The 15656-nt window shown below is 51.3% G+C and overlaps 2 protein-coding genes across 4 annotated transcripts in view; one reads left to right on the forward strand and one right to left on the reverse strand.

The window, feature by feature from the left end:
• Positions 1 to 15656, forward strand: part of EEF1AKMT2 (EEF1A lysine methyltransferase 2) — a 373327-nt gene that overhangs the window by 7060 nt on the left and 350611 nt on the right. The window lies entirely within an intron of this gene.
• The window catches only part of LOC144724523 (uncharacterized), a 33739-nt gene that overhangs the window by 4231 nt on the left and 13852 nt on the right, over positions 1 to 15656 (reverse strand). For all 3 annotated transcript variants that reach the window (XM_078603739.1, XM_078603736.1, XM_078603737.1), the window contains 11 exons: positions 14681 to 14959; positions 14262 to 14334; positions 11850 to 12013; positions 10592 to 10750; positions 9314 to 9392; positions 8013 to 8086; positions 7087 to 7176; positions 5746 to 5871; positions 4790 to 4831; positions 3527 to 3614; positions 2702 to 2751 (listed from right to left, as the gene is read on the reverse strand). In XM_078603739.1, the coding sequence (XP_078459865.1) occupies positions 2702 to 2751; positions 3527 to 3614; positions 4790 to 4831; positions 5746 to 5871; positions 7087 to 7176; positions 8013 to 8086; positions 9314 to 9392; positions 10592 to 10750; positions 11850 to 12013; positions 14262 to 14334; positions 14681 to 14959 (1224 nt within the window). The remainder of the gene's footprint in view (positions 1 to 2701; positions 2752 to 3526; positions 3615 to 4789; positions 4832 to 5745; positions 5872 to 7086; positions 7177 to 8012; positions 8087 to 9313; positions 9393 to 10591; positions 10751 to 11849; positions 12014 to 14261; positions 14335 to 14680; positions 14960 to 15656) is intronic.

A 15656-nucleotide genomic window follows, 5' to 3' on the forward strand; every position in this document is an offset into this window, starting at 1 on the left:
GCACAGGTGAGGGGAGACTGTGGAGTGTAGTGGGGAGCGGTGGTGCAGCGGTCCACGCGATGCGCTCCGAACCCGCGACCCAGGTTCGATTCCCGCTCACCGTCAACACCCGGTGACGATTATCTGAACCAGTCCTAGGCCTCTTCTAGGTCGACTGAGCCTCAGTTGCCTGGTGTGTTGTGTAAACACCGCCACTGGGGAGACAAAGGCGGTCGGGCGTGGCCAACCCACCCCCCTGTGTGCCGTGCCAGCCTTCATAGGTGCTCGCTAACAGCACTTGCCCCAAAAGTCTGCTGAGGCTATACGGGGGTATCAATCTAGGATTGAAGCTTTCGTGAGTGCAGGAATTACTATACACATTGGTTTTTTCGGTAAAGTCACGTATGTAGAAATAAAATAAAAATGAAATAAAAATAGATCACGACGTTTCGAACGCAACACAAGCGCTCGTCCTCAGGTAAAAATGGCGTAAACCACACAGCGAGGGAACACACAGAGGGACATCACACACAGACATCACACACAGATCACACACAGACATCACACACAGAGCACGCAGAGAACGGCAAACTGCACGGAGGCAAATACAGCAAGAAGATGGGAGACGCGAACTCAGCAAACCTTAGAAACACCACGTGATGCAAAACCAGTCGGCCAACAACACAGTTAGACACTACACCTGGTTGAGCACGTATTTCAAATGACTGCTAAATCTTGTGCTCATCTTCTAGTTTGAACACAACAACGTAAACAGAGGATACGGACTCGTGAACAGACACGAGGTACAAGGTAGCAGAGATCAGAGGTCGCAATCGGGTACCCGATCCCCGTACCCTACCCGATACCCGGCTACCCGTACCCAGCCGGGTACGGGTCCGGGACCCGTTTGCGACCCTGGTGTGGCCGGGTACGGGTAGGCCGTGAGTCACTGGTGAGTAACCGTTTGTCACTCATTTCGGGTAGGGTACGGGTACAGGTAGGGAACGGGTACCTGTACCCGGCCGGGTACGGGTACGGGTACCCATTTGCGACCCTGGTGCGGCCGGGTACGGGTACGAGTAAGGAATCAAAACCCGTTTGCGACCTCTGGCAGAGATACATACCCAGAGAAGACACACAGGGAAACGTGTGGCTGTGTTGTCACTAGAGGGAGCTGTGGTTGCACTCCTGAATTCACAGGGGCTGGGACTTTCGGCTGTTGCTTTCTCACTCAAGAAGTCTTGAACTATAACGCCAGACGGCACATTGTCAGACAGCCATGAACTTGCTGAAGCTAAGCAATAGTTACGTTAAGGTGGGGATGACCGAGCGGTGTTACTGGCTCATTTGGTGACTATGGCGAGTATTTGCATGGCACGAGCATTTTTGATTTCTCACAAAGTGGTACTCATTTATCGACCCTAGATGGATGATGGGCTGAATCGATACCCGGCTAAGGTTCGACTGGGAGTTGAGATATTTTACTCTACAACACGAATTGCCTATTTACTCAAGAATGCCATACTCAGTCTGACTACTCTTGCACAAGAGGGTGCTCGCTACATTGGGATGTTTGGCCGACTCGAATGGCATCGTGTGTGTTTAGTTACAGGAGGAATCCGCAGAGCCCGGATGACACCGATGCAGAGCAAGGAGAGAGCTGCAGCGTGTACACGTTTCATTGGAAACGTGTCGTGACGGGTACTGCAAGATCCGACCGTGTCCGTCCCGGTGCTCACTGAGCTGCCATTGGCTTCAGGTTGCTGAACGAATACATTATGAGGTCGCACTGACTGGCGGGTCATTGGCGTTTATTAGTAATAAATTTGCATTTTGCGACCCCCACTGCCACTGTGTAGCATCATTATTACGTGCCAGGGACTCTATGAGATGATAGGACAATAGTCTGAGTCCATAATTAGCAATAAGTAACGGCAAAGCAGTTGTAAGTGACTCAGAATTGTGCGCAGTTGCGTATACAGGACACGACTTCCCTGAAGGCATTCACCTTCAGCGAGCGCGATGCCGATCACACAACGCGGTTCGAATTCGACCATCGATTGATGGCTGCGCCATCGTCGCACACGCATCGAATAACTAACTAACAACTCCTCTATCATTTTTCATTGCTGGAGGGGTTGCCCCCCTTACCTGAAAATCCTGGCTCCGCTGTTGGTTGCATTCATTACGTACAGTGCTTGCCACAAATGAACCAACGAAACCTTGCTGCTGATCTCGTCAAGGAGCATAAACCATCATCACGTGAACTCCGGTCATCCTCGCTGCAGCGGCATTTTGCTAGCCATCGAACAAAGAAGGTCACTGCATCGCACGGCGCTTTCAGATGCGCTTCTGCGGCCGTCTGGAATGCCCTTCCTTCCGATATTCGGAAGCCACTGGAGCTATGCACTTTTAAATCAACTAGATTGAAAACTAATTTTACGTAACTGCATTTTGTCTTTAGTTTGTTGTCCTTCCCCCGCACCTCTGTTGAACACGGTTGGCTATGTACGGTGTGATAGAAGTTCAACGTATATACGTACAGAACATAGAAACTCCGCGCAGAAAGTTGCCCGAGTCAGGAGTCCAACCCAGGTCCCTCCACCCTGCCCCCCATATGCAGTGTAAGCATCACATGTGTATTCCCAAGTGGCACTGCGGGACACGTGTGTTTGTGTCTGTGTGCATGTGTGTGCGTGTGTGTGTGTGGTGCATCCCTCACCTTGCTCTCCGGTCTGCTGAGTGTACTGCTGCTGTCACACGACTGGTAATCTTCAAACGGAGCACAACAACAGTTGCCATTCAGTCAAGCAGTTGCCATCACAAGGAAAACACACCGACAGTCCACTGAGAGGGATGAATGGCTTTAGGCAGCTGTCCCTGGGACACGTGTCCCTGACGAGGGAAAAAAAACCCATCGTCGTCATAACAGAATGAAAGTCCACGCTGGGAAACTACGAGTTTCAAACAACGTGTTTACAGAGCACTCAGCCCTTGTGCATTACGCAAAAAAAGACAAAAACCCATCACCGGCTCCTAAAGAAGTGCACTGTGGGCCTGTTGTTTGAGGTCACCGTCAAAACAAATGTGAGCAAATGTGACCAACTGAAAGCAGCAATGATACGAAGACGACTCGAGACTGGTTTCGTCATTATCAGGACTCACCAGTACCTCAGTCACCAGTACTCATTGCTCAAAGTCTGCCCTTGGACACGATGTATGTGGAATCCCCAATTCCATGCTATGGGGCCCATCAGCGGTGGTGACTGCCAACAACAATCAACTAAAACTCCGCTATTTTAATTTTACAAGTTAAGGCCCATTGAGCTACCCTAAATTAAACGTTCATTCTAAATGTGGAGGGAGCAACCGGAGGACCCGAACAAAAATCCACCCGACCACGGAGAGAGAGAGACACTCAAGCTCCAAATACACAGCAGGCGTCAGGGTCGGGATCGAATCCACAACCTCCCGTATACGAGGCGAGGTGGTTAGCATCTCTCAGCCCCCGTGTCACGGTGTGCAGTGGCGTCGCCGCGAGGCTCACCCAGGTCGGACTCCTCCGTGGGGCTGCTGCTCGCTGCAGTCCGCTTCCTGGGCCCCGGGCTCGGCTGGTCGGACTCGCCATCCGCGCTCTGCTCTCACGGCGAACACGACGGGCGTGCAGCGTGCAGCGTGCAAAGCAAATATCGTAGTTAGCGGAGGTGTCGCTCAACGTATGTACGTATGTGTGTTGAACTACTTTCGCGCCGTGCGTAGCCAACCGTGTTAATCGGTGCTGCTGGGGAAGGACAACAAACTAAACGCAACAAGCAGTTCTCAAGAAATGAGATTTCTTCCACCACCGTTCGTCCGGTTCCTGATTCAATTTCCCCCGACTGCCTCAGCACACCTTCACCAATACAAAATGGTCCCTCTCCTCTGCTGTCGTTATGCGACCTACACTGTGTTCGGACGCCACGTTGCCGTGGTGTAACGGTGCGCTGGTCACCACGGTGGTTGACACAACGGGGGCAAGCTTCTTAAATCCCCTCCCGCCTCTGTCCACTCAGCGTAATACAGTCAGTCCATCGGCAGGCCGCGTGTGGTGGGGTGGGGTAGAGGGCGTGGGTGCTTGGCCAGCGAGGAAGAGTAGGCCAAGTAGCCTGTAGAATTGCCTCTGGTGGAGGCCGTTTCCTGCCAGCAGTGGTGAGCGAGCAATTGCAGGGGCTGCGCCCTCACCTTCCCCCTGTGATTACTTCATAACTGAGAAAAGGTTTTCCCTTCTTTTCTGGCAACAAAATAGGTGTTAAGATGTTAAAACAACCAAACTGAAACCTTTTACAAGGAATCATGTCTGCATTAACCACAATACTTGTGGCAAAAATGCAAAAAAAAAGTACTCTGATAATATATGCATTGTCCTTGAAACTGATTGGTCTACACCAGAGACAGCATGTATTATCAGAGTATGTTTTATTTTTGCATTCTGACCACAAGTATTGTGGTTAATGCAGACATGATTCCTTGCAAAAAGGTTTCAGCTTGGTGTTTTAACATCTTAACAACTGTTTGGTTGCCAGAAAAAAAGGGGACAACCTATTCTCATATGTTGGTACTGGCAAAGGAGGTCCCGTGATGTAGTCACTTCATAACTGTCACGAGATAACATTCCCATACTGAGCTCCCACTGGCCCCCCGCTAACTGGCTCGGTGGTGACGGCGTTGGCCACTTGCTTACGAGGCGACATCGATCACAATTCCTTGTGGGCTGCGTTACGGAATTCGACGCGCGGATTCGACGATAAGAATAAGCCGGGCAGGCGCTTACCCCTTTGGGAGTCGTATCTCCGTCGATGAATATCCAGTGGCACTGAAACGAAAGAGGAAAACTCGGCACAATCAGAAATGTTTATACTGGAGGACTCCTCACAGATTTTGTGAGTCTAAGTGTAACGTGCAACGTTGAAGCAAGAGAAATCAAGTGGAAAACGGGCAGGAGAGACGTGATGAGAACAGCTGACGAGGGATGAGAGACGGAAACTCACGACAGAGTGCGGACTGAGAGCAACGGGAAGAGAAGTGGAGGGAGACAGCGCAAGAGACGGCAGCAGCAGCAGCAGCGAGATCACATCACAGACTTAGGAGGCTATGGCTGGACATGAGCAATGAGGGAACAGAAGAGGAATGAGGAGGCCTTGGCCCACCAGTGGGAATTTCCAGTCTGGCAACAACATGTACACAATGTGCACCCATTGGAGAAACTTGCTCCTGCCAAGGGAATGTGGAATTTCCAACGCCCATTTGGACACTTTAACTTTGGTTGTAACCCAAGCCTGCAGAAATAGTTTCGTTGAAATCACGTAGACTCACTTGGAGGTTCGTCGACTTGCAAAGAGACCACCCATAGACTTACATAAAAACCCATAGACTCACTTAGACACCCATAGACTCACAGACGGACCCATGGACTTTAAGAGACGCTTATTCTTTGATATGGCAGAGAGTCGATGAGCAATGTTTCTATGTTCGTGCCGTATGTGTGTATGTTGAACTTCTTTCCCACAGTACATAGCCAACCGTGCTAATCGGAGGTGCGGAAAGGGTGGCGAAGTGAGCCTGTGGATGGCTTCAGGAGGATCCTGGTGGATATCTGACACGCTGGTAGTGAGCGATGGGAGCGGTGGGCAGTGACATCAACAAAGGTGAGATGGGAGCAGACACACACACACGCGGGAGGATGCACACACGCGGGAGGACACGCAACACACGCGGGAGGAGACGCACGTGTTTGATGAGCGTCTCGATGATCGTGTTATGCTTTCCAAGGTCCATCAGCTGCTTGGTCATGTCCCCTGCCGGGGATCGTAAGAACGTGGGCCCAAACACGATGCCCAGGTTTTCAGCATTCATCTGCCACAAGGAAAGACACGGCGACCCTTTTTATGAAGACCGGCTCTCGCCATGAGACTCCTCTATCCCCGGTCTCTCGAGTTCTCGTCCTGCTCAAACGAAATTAACTCGAACTTGATTGAAGGGTAAAGGTGCGGCCCCGCAATTGCCAGCTCGTGCCACTGCTGGCGGAAGGGCGTCCCACTCGAAGTGGCTCGAGCTCCCTTTAAGAGGGGTGTTTGGCCTACTCTTTCACCAACCGGCCAGACTTGTTGGAAGACGGTGGGATTACCTACACTTTACCCCACCACACGCTGCCTGCCGATCGATCGGTTGCGGTGTACATTAATTGTCCTGCTGGCTGGACAGAGGAATCTGAAATTTCCACCCAAGGGCTCGGGGCCGCTCGACACACGTGAGAAACATCCCGGGGCTCGTTTGAACATGGTGACATCAATGTCATTGAGTCGATTATCTTGTTTGACTTTTTATGGTGGCACTTTGGCCCTCCTGCCTTTCGTCAGGCGCGGAGCCAAACTCAGTGTCGCTCGATAGAGGTGGCATCTTATAAGAAAGAGGTGGGGCCTACTTAACGGTGAAAGTAAAACTTGCTCATCTCGATGGCGCATGCCTGTAACCATTCACTTCGGTTATGGTTTGGTTCCACATGTAGGAACGATAATTGATTGACTGAAAACATCTTAAACTATTAAAACTATGAAACCAATTTTTATTTTACCAGGTAAAGCCCACTGAGCTACATAGCTCTTGTTCAGAAGTCATCTGGCCACAAATCATAGCTCAAACGAAGTGGCTTATCACGTGGAAATGTATAGTAGCCAAATATTCTAAACGCGTGTTTTTTTTAATGTGGAGGAAAAATCCACGTCACCACGGGGAAAACATGCAGAATCCAAATATACAAACATCAGGGTCGGAGTCGAACCCACAACCAACTGTATATCAGGCGAGGTAGTTAGCATCTCATCACCGCAGCGCCCCACACGTATATATAGACAACTCCAGAGCTTGGGCAATTGTTGGCACCAGCTCACTACCTGTGGTTCCTGCTCAAGCCTCCTGCGAGTTGTTATCTCTTTTTCTGAGAACGTGCCAATATTGTGCGGGGGGTTACAAGTTGAAATCACCACCATCCAAATTTTCATAACCAGTCCTACTTGGGAAGTTTGGCCGCTACTTGTTCGAGTATATATGAAACCCCAAGGGACTGCAAACCTTGTTCTCCGCCCAGTTGTCGGCCACGCGGCGCAGGTGCCGGATGATGTAGCGCAGCGTGTGGTAGTTGTATCTGGGCAGGTTCTCCACCTGGGCGGCACATGGGAAAGATCACTCAGTTACACAAAGATCCCCCTCGTATAGCCTTAACAGACTGTTGGGGCAAGTGCTGTTAGCGAGCAGCGCCTATGAATGCCCGGCACGGCATACGAGGGGGGTGGGTGGCCTGCACCACGCCTGGCCGCCTTTGTCTCCCCAGTGGCGATGTTTACTACACACCGCAAAAGGTGCTCATTTAAAGGGTGAGTCGACCTATGGAAGGAGGCCCAGCACCGGTTCAGATAATCGTCGCTGGTGCTGGCGGCGAGCGGGAATCGAACCAGGTCGCCGGGTTCGTAACGCAGCGCGCTAACCGCTGCACCACCGCTCCCCGCAGTTACACACGCACAGTCACCCTAGAGCGGTCTGGGTCTGTATGTACAGCGCTGTGCATGTTGATTGGGCCAGGTGGCTCAGCGGTCGAGCGAGTGTCTCGTAATCCGAAGGCTGTGAGTTCAAATCCAGGATGGGGGTTGACTATACCCATCATCCCTCCAGGGTCAGTACAGTTAGTACCCTTTTGTGGAGTACTCGGTCAATAGCGGTTGACCGCCGCGATAGGAACTTGGAATTTACACCACTGCCTCAGGGCTGTAAAACTGCTTTTTGTCTTTAGTTGTTTGTCCCTCCCCCGCACCTCCGATTAGCACGGTTGGCCACGTACGGTGCGAAAGGAGTTCAACGTACCCACATACACACAACCACCTCACTTTGAGCAGGACATCACTTTGACTATTGCACTGAGAAGTCAGCAAAATGTGAAAAACTCCGTGTGTGTGTGTGCGCGTGTGTGAAGGCTTCTGAAAGTGAGCGAGTGAGTGAATCACCAGCTCTTTGATTCTCTCCAGCCTCTCGTCCAAGTCCTCCAGACCCATGGCTTCCAGGAACGGTTCATAACTCTCTGAACAGAAACACGAGCACGGGGGAGTGGGGGGCGGGTGAATATCCGTCACAAGTATTGTTCCCGCTCGCATACCCCCATCGCTTTTGTGCTTTTGGTGACCCAGGTCACTCTTTTTGGATGAGATCGCGTAAATGTAGACGTGCCATTAAACCCGCCACCACCCAACACAACCAATTATATTAAGGTTTGTCACGTAAACAAAACGTTCCAATTAGCGATGCGTTCAACACACCGGTGTGTTGGAGAGTAAACCCACGACATTTACAATGATAGTGTAGTGTATAGTGTAGTATACTAGTTCAGCACTAACTGGTGTGTTGGAGAGTAAACCCACGACATTTACAATTATAGTGTAGTGTATTGTGTAGTATACTAGTTCAGCACTAATTGGTGTGTTGGAGAGTAAACCCACGACATTTACAATTATAGTGTATATTGTATAGTGTAGTATACTAGTTCAGCACTAACTGGTGTGTTAGAGTAAACCCACCACATTTACAATTATAGTGTAGTGTATAGTGTAGTATACTAGTTCAGCACTAACTGGTGAGTTGGAGAGTAAACCCACGACATTTACAATTATAGTGTAGTGTATAGTGTAGTATACTAGTTCAGCACTAACTGGTGAGTTGGAGAGTAAACCCACGACATTTACAATTATAGTGTAGTGTATAGTGTAGTATACTAGTTCAGCACTAACTGGTGTGTTGGAGAGTAAACCCACGACATTTACAATTAAACAAACAGGTGTTTATGATGTTAGAACACAAAACTGAAACCTTTTACAATACACTTGGACCGACCCCTTTCACTTTGTGGCTGACCGCATTATGTTGTTGCACAAGCAAAGCTGTAATCCCCCGTCTTATTCAACGGTCTGACGACACCAGTAAACTGAAAAATCATTCTCAATTAATACAAAACTAATTTCTCGAGAACTGCTTTTTGTGTTTAGTTTGGTGTCCTTCGCCTCCCCGCCCGCACCTCCGATTTGTGCGGTTGGCTACGTACGGTGCGAAAGAAGTTCAACATACGCACGTATCCATACATGCGTACTTGCGTATATCTACATCTAATATGCAGGAAAAGCTGGGTGGCCTAACGGTTAGTGTGCCTGCTGCCACGCCGGTGACAGTTTGCGTGCCGACAAAGTTCACAGTGCTCTTCCGTTGAACGTGCAAACAATAATCATAACAATTATGATGCAGTTGTGCTGCTACCCACCGTAGGTCATGAGGGGCTCGGGCAGCTTGCTGAAGAAGCCTTTCAGGAGCGAGCCCACAATACTGGGGCACTGCCAGACCTGTGCAAGGGAGAGACGAACCAGCGGCACCCGATCAGTGCCTCGCTCGGTCTGCGTGTCAAGCGCCAGCCTTTGACGACGTGAATGTGTTCACTTCGTTATTTTGGGGCATCATCACATTGGCGGATCGCTAAAGTGAGGACTACTTCGTTGGAAGTCAACGATGGTCATCCCACGACGAGGTGCAAGATGTGCCTTCCGAACGACCACGAAAAGTCTGCTGACCATGTCACCTCCTCTCATTCAGGACCCATGAACTTTCTGGGCAGTGGGAGGCTGCTCCGGCTGCTGCCAAAGTAGACTGGAATTCCGTCAACCCGGCCATCTGTGCCATCGGTTCCCTGCCTCTGTTCAAGTCTAGCTTAAAGATCTTCCTCTTCTCCTCTGCCGTTGATGGGCAGCCTCTTCTCTGTAAAATGCCTTCTTTCTTTTGTTTATATATTTGAAACAACAATACAAAGAACCAGGGTGCACACCCTTCGAATGCCCAGCACTGTGCAGGTGAGGGTTGGCGGGTCGTCAAACAAAACGTTGTCGTGAAATTTCCTCTCCGTGGGCGTCAAGGAGGTGCCATACCCTGGCTCGCCAGGAGAAGGCGGTACAGCAAGTGGATTAAACGCCATTTGTGTCCATCTGTACAGGGATATAGCGTTTCCCCCTTGCGCGCCTGGGTTTTCTCCGGGTGCTACGGTTTCCTTCCACGTGTATACTTAACATGACTCGTCATTAATTAGCTGAAAAATATTGAAATAAACACCCAATACAGCAGCACGACCCTCATGAATGAGTCAGTGTGCCTCTCCCGGATAAATATATATTTTGTAGGGCGCCGATGTTATTTCGCTCGCCTGGTATGCAAGAGGTCCTGGGTTTCGATCTCGACCCTGACGCCTGCTCTATATTTGGAGTTTGCGTATCTCTCTCTCCCCGTGGTCGTGTGGATTTTTCTCCGGGTCCTCCGGTTTTTCTCCTCCACATTAATAATCAACGTATTTGGCCGCTCCTATAAATTCCTGCATATGAGAAGCCGCGTCAGTTGAGCTGTCATTATGTGAAAAAGAGCTACGTAGCTCGTTGGGCTTTACCTGGTAAAGCATTTTTTTCTAATAATTAAAATCCGGGCAGCATCGCAAACCCAATCGGGGGTGCCGTCGCGGACGTGGGGAGGGGGGGTGCGGCGCGCGAGGCTCCGAGCTCACCTTCTCCTCCGTGTCCAGCACGCCGCCGCTCAAGTCGATCTGCTCCAGCAGGGTGTTCACACTCATGGTGCGGCCTGGCACGCGGTAGATGCCCTCGGCGCGTAGCCCCCCGTGCACCTCCAGCGCCTCGCAGCACGCCTCCACCACCTTGGGCACGCACTGCGGGGACAAAGGATCACCCCCCACCCCCTCGTAGTCTTAATACGACTGTAGGGGCAAGTGCTGTTGGCGAGCACCTATGAAGGCCGGCACGGCACACGAGGGGGTGGGGGGTGGCCAGCACCACGCCCGACCGCCTTTGTCTCCCCAGTGGCAGTGTTTACTACACACCGCACCAGGTACTCATTTGAGGCTGAGTCGCCCGAGACAGGTTCAGATAATCGCTATCACTGGTGTTGGCTGTGAGCGGGAATCAAACTCGGGTCGCCGGGTTTATAGCGCAGTGCGCTAACCGCTACACTACCGTGCTGCTCACACACATATACACAGTTGACGAGATACGTACAGATAAAGAAACACACGCAGATCGAGACACACAAACAGAATTAACCAGTAATATATACAGAGACACACACATAGTTAATGAAATACACACACACAGATAGAGACACACGCACACAGATATAGAGACACACACACAGATAGAGAGACACACACAGATATAGACACACACACAGATAGACACACACACAGATAGAGACACACACAGATAGAGAGACACACACAAATAGAGACACACGCACAGATAGAGAGACACACACACACAGATAGAGAGAGACACACACAGATAGAGACACACAAACAGAATTAACCAGTAATATATACAGAGACACACACATAGTTAATGAAATACACACACAGATAGAGACACACGCACACAGATAGAGAGACACACACAGATAGACACACACACAGATAGAGACACACAACCACACAGATAGAGAGACACACACACAGATAGAGAGACACACACACAGATAGAGACACACACACAGATAGAGAGACACACACAGATAGATAGAGACACACACAGATAGAGACACACACAGATAGAGACACACACAGATAGAGACACACACAGATAGAGACACACAACCACACAAGAGTTAACCACTCCTCGGTGAGGGTTGGCAAAGGTGGAGGTGGAGGGGGGGGGGTTTCATGGGGGGGGGGTGCGTGGGGGGGCGCGTGCGTGGGGGGGGGGTGCAGAAAAAAAAGGGGGGGGGGGGCCATGGTGGCGCGTGGCTGCGGCTCTCACCCTGCTGCGGGAGGGCGGGCAGTCCTCCAGGGGCACCCCGAACGTCTGTACGCCCTTGGTGGGGGAGGTCCGCGACTTGCGTCCGAAGCCCCCGCTCACCACGTACTGCCAGAGGCCCTTGCCGAAGCTCGACCTGCTCCAGGACGAGCGGCGGGACAGCGACGCTGGAGACGCACAGGACGGGGACGCACGCAGCGCACGGTTAAGGCCTCTAGCGGACGAAGGAGAATGCCGATCGACCGCGGGCCAGGAGGGTCGGTCGCCGCACCGACTAGGTCGGGCGTGGTGGGGTGGAGTGTGGGTGCTCAGGCCCCTTCCGAGATGTCTGGCTACCGTTGAAGGGTACAAATCTGTCAAGCCCTTATCAGTGCCCCTAGCTTGTTACAGACCAAGTCAGACCTTATTGGTCACCCCGTGCCACTTATACATCTCAACGTTCATCCTACAAAGTCCAAACACAAACAAATAGACAAAAAAAATGTTGCTCGTATTGAAACGGCTCAGCGCCGTATGCACCTGCAAACTCAATTTCCATGTACAACAATACGGGGCTAAACCGTGTGGGTTGACAGGTATGAGAGTAGCCTCAAAATTCCCTCTCCAGAGCACCTCCAGTGGAGGCCCTTCCACCCAATGGCGGAGCCAGGATTTTCAGGTAGTGGGGGGAAACCCCTCCAGCAATGAAAACTGCTAGAGGAGTTGTTAGTAAGTAAGGAGTTGTCCCTTGCTTTTTATTCGACGCGTGTGCGGCGATGGCGCAGCCTTCGATCGAGGGTCGAATTCGAACCGCGTTGTGTGATCGGCATCGCGCTCGCTGAAGGTGAATGCCTTCAGGGAAGTCGTGTGCTGTATACGCAACTGCGCACAATTCTGTGAGTCGCTTATAACTGCTTTGCCGTTACTTATTGCCAATTATGGACTCAGACTATTGTCCTATCATCTCATAGAGTCCCTGGCCACGTAATAATATGCTACACAGTGGCAGTGGGGGTCGCAAAATGCCGATTTATTACTAATAAACCCCAATGAATGATCCGATCGAAATTTGGGATTTTGATCGGATCATTGGGGGGGCACGTGCCACCCCCCACCCCCACTGACTCCGCCAGTGCTGCACCAGCAGTGGCATCAGCAAGATATTTCAGCGCTCAACTTTACCCTTTTCAGAGATTTGTAACTGGGTTTTATGAGGGGTTTCTTTTTTACCGTCACTGCCCTTGTTCGAGAGATAGTGAAGTTTATAGCGTGGCGGTTTTTTTAAATTGCCCAGGAAGTGACGGCTGGGCTGGGTGAATGCTCTCATTTGCAGCAACAATCGACTCGACTGTTTCAGGCGTTACAAACCTGAACTGTGCTTCGTTATTAACTTTGACAATGTTGCACAACCGTGTGATGTCAACAGGCACTTGCAATGCAATGAGGGCCTTCACCCACTGTCTCCGCACAGGTGCGTGCAACTCCATCGTTTCGGTGTTCGGAATTAAAACTGAACTAAACAAATTATTTTTGATTAACCAGGTAAGGCCCACTGAGCTGTAAAGCTCTTTTTCAGAAGCGAGATGGCCACAAATGATAGCTCAACAAAGTTGCTTATCATATGGAGGTCATGGGTTTGATCCTGACCCTGATGCCTGCTATATATATTTGGAGATTGCGTGGATTTCTCTCCGGATCCTCCGGTTTTTCCCTCCACGTTTAGAATCAACATCACGCATTTAGAGTATTTGGCTGCTATAAATATCCACACGATAAGCCACTTCGTTGAGCTATCATTTGTGATAGGCAGTTCGCTTCTGAAAAAGAGCTACGTAGCTCAGTGGGCCGTACCTGTTAAATTAAAAATAGTATAGTTTAGTTTTTTTAAATAGTTTAGTTTTTGCCAATTCCTCTTTGCTGAGTGGCACAGCCCAATTTGGAAGACCTGTCGATATTGTTTCAGAAACCGCGACATCGAGGGAGAGGCTGATCTGAACTACATGGCGCAGTGGGCCTTGCAGGTGAAATGAACAAAAATATTTCATAACTTATATTATAAAGAAAGAAACAAAAAGAAGTGAGACGGAAACGTTTCAGGGCAAAGTGAACAGCTCCTGCGAGGGTTCCAGAGGCACGAGTCTGGTAAACACGTGAGCATGTTGAACTTCTTTCGAACCGTACGTAGCCAACCGTGCTAATCGGAGGTGGGGGGGGGAGGACAACAAACTAAAGAAATTAATTCGTCAATCTAGCCGATTTAAAAGTGCATAGCCCCAGCGGCTTCCTAATGTCGGAAGGAAGAGCGCGTTCCAGACGGCCGCAGAATCAGCGCATCTGAAAGCGCCGCGCGATGCGGTGACCACCGTCTTTGCGCCGTGCCAGCCAATCGTTCCCATGGTGTCTCGGGTGGAAGAGTCGGGGAGGAAGTTTGCTCACAGGCTCGGGGGAAGACGTCGCCAGCATCCGCTTCGGGCGGGGATCTGTCGCTGCTCTGCCCCAGCGCTTGAGCCTGCGGAGAGGGAGAGGACGAGTCGTGCCCGGTCAGTCAAGTGGCCGGCGTCGGCACGGCCAAACGGTTGGCCCCGGTTCGCTCCAGAGGACAGCATCGCCGGGCCGCGTGATGAGACGGGGTTCTCAAGTGGGGATGCGCATCGGGCCGACGTTGGCCCAACGTGCCCTTCGCAAATGGACTCCTCCCTCCGTCCACCCCGCAAGCAGTAGCAGCGGCAGCAGCAGTAGCACCAGCAGTAACAACACCACCAAGAAGCAGCAGCGGCCGCTACGGCCGAGTCTGTGACCCCCCCATCAACCCCCCTCAACCCCCCCCCCCGCCAACCCCCCCGCGCGCGTCTCACCCGCGCTTCGTGCACGGCGAGGCCCCAGGCCAGCGCGTCGGCCTGGCCCTCGGCGTGGAAGAGGAAGTCGCGGCCGTCGTGCGTGGAGAGGCCCAGGACGTGGACGCCGCGCTGCTCGCTGGACACGACGTCGCAGGCGCACGCCGCCAGCGAGATCCGCCGCGGCCGCCGCTGGCGCCTGCGAGCGCGTCCCGCCGGGGGGGCGCCGCCGTGCAGCACGAGGAGCCCGGCGCTCACCTCGACGTACACCGGGGCCAGCCGGCGGCTTGGCTGCTGGAGCTTCGGAAACAAAGACACGAGTGGAGCAACGTCATTGTCGTCATTGTTGTCATCGGCTGCTGCTGCTGGAGCTTCGTAATAAACCACGAGTAGAGCAACGTCGTTATTGTTGTCGTCATCATCATCAGGTGCTGCTGGAGCTTTGGAAACAAAGACACGAGTAGAGCAACGTCGTCATTGTTGTCATCGTCATCATCATCAGCTGCTGCTGGAGCTTCGTAATAAACCACGAGTAGAGCAACGTCGTCATTGTTGTCAACAACAGGTGCTGGAGCTTCCAAAACAAACCACAATTAGAGCAAGATCGTAATTGTTGTCATCATCATCATCAGCTGTTGCTGGAGCTTCATAATAAACCACGAGTAGAGCAACATCGTTATTGATGTCATCATCATCAGCTGCTGCTGCTTAAGCTTCATAATAAACCCACGTTTAAAGCGACATCGTTGTTGTCGTCATCAGCTGCTTCTGGAGCTAAGAAACAAACCACAAGTGAAGAGCAACGTCGTTATAGGAGTCACCTGTTACGTCTGCGTGTTGGATGTATATACTGAATGTTCAACTTCTTTCGCACCGTATGTAGCCAACCGCGCGAATCGAAGGCGCATCAGCTGCTCAAGCTTAGAAACAAGCCACGTGGAGAGCGATATCGTTCTTGTCGTCATCAGCACGGTTGGCTACGTACGGTGCGAAAGAA

The sequence above is a fragment of the Lampetra planeri genome, chromosome 21 (assembly GCF_965212315.1).
Source record: "Lampetra planeri chromosome 21, kcLamPlan1.2.h2, whole genome shotgun sequence".
In the NCBI taxonomy this organism is placed as follows: Eukaryota; Metazoa; Chordata; class Hyperoartia; order Petromyzontiformes; family Petromyzontidae; genus Lampetra; species Lampetra planeri.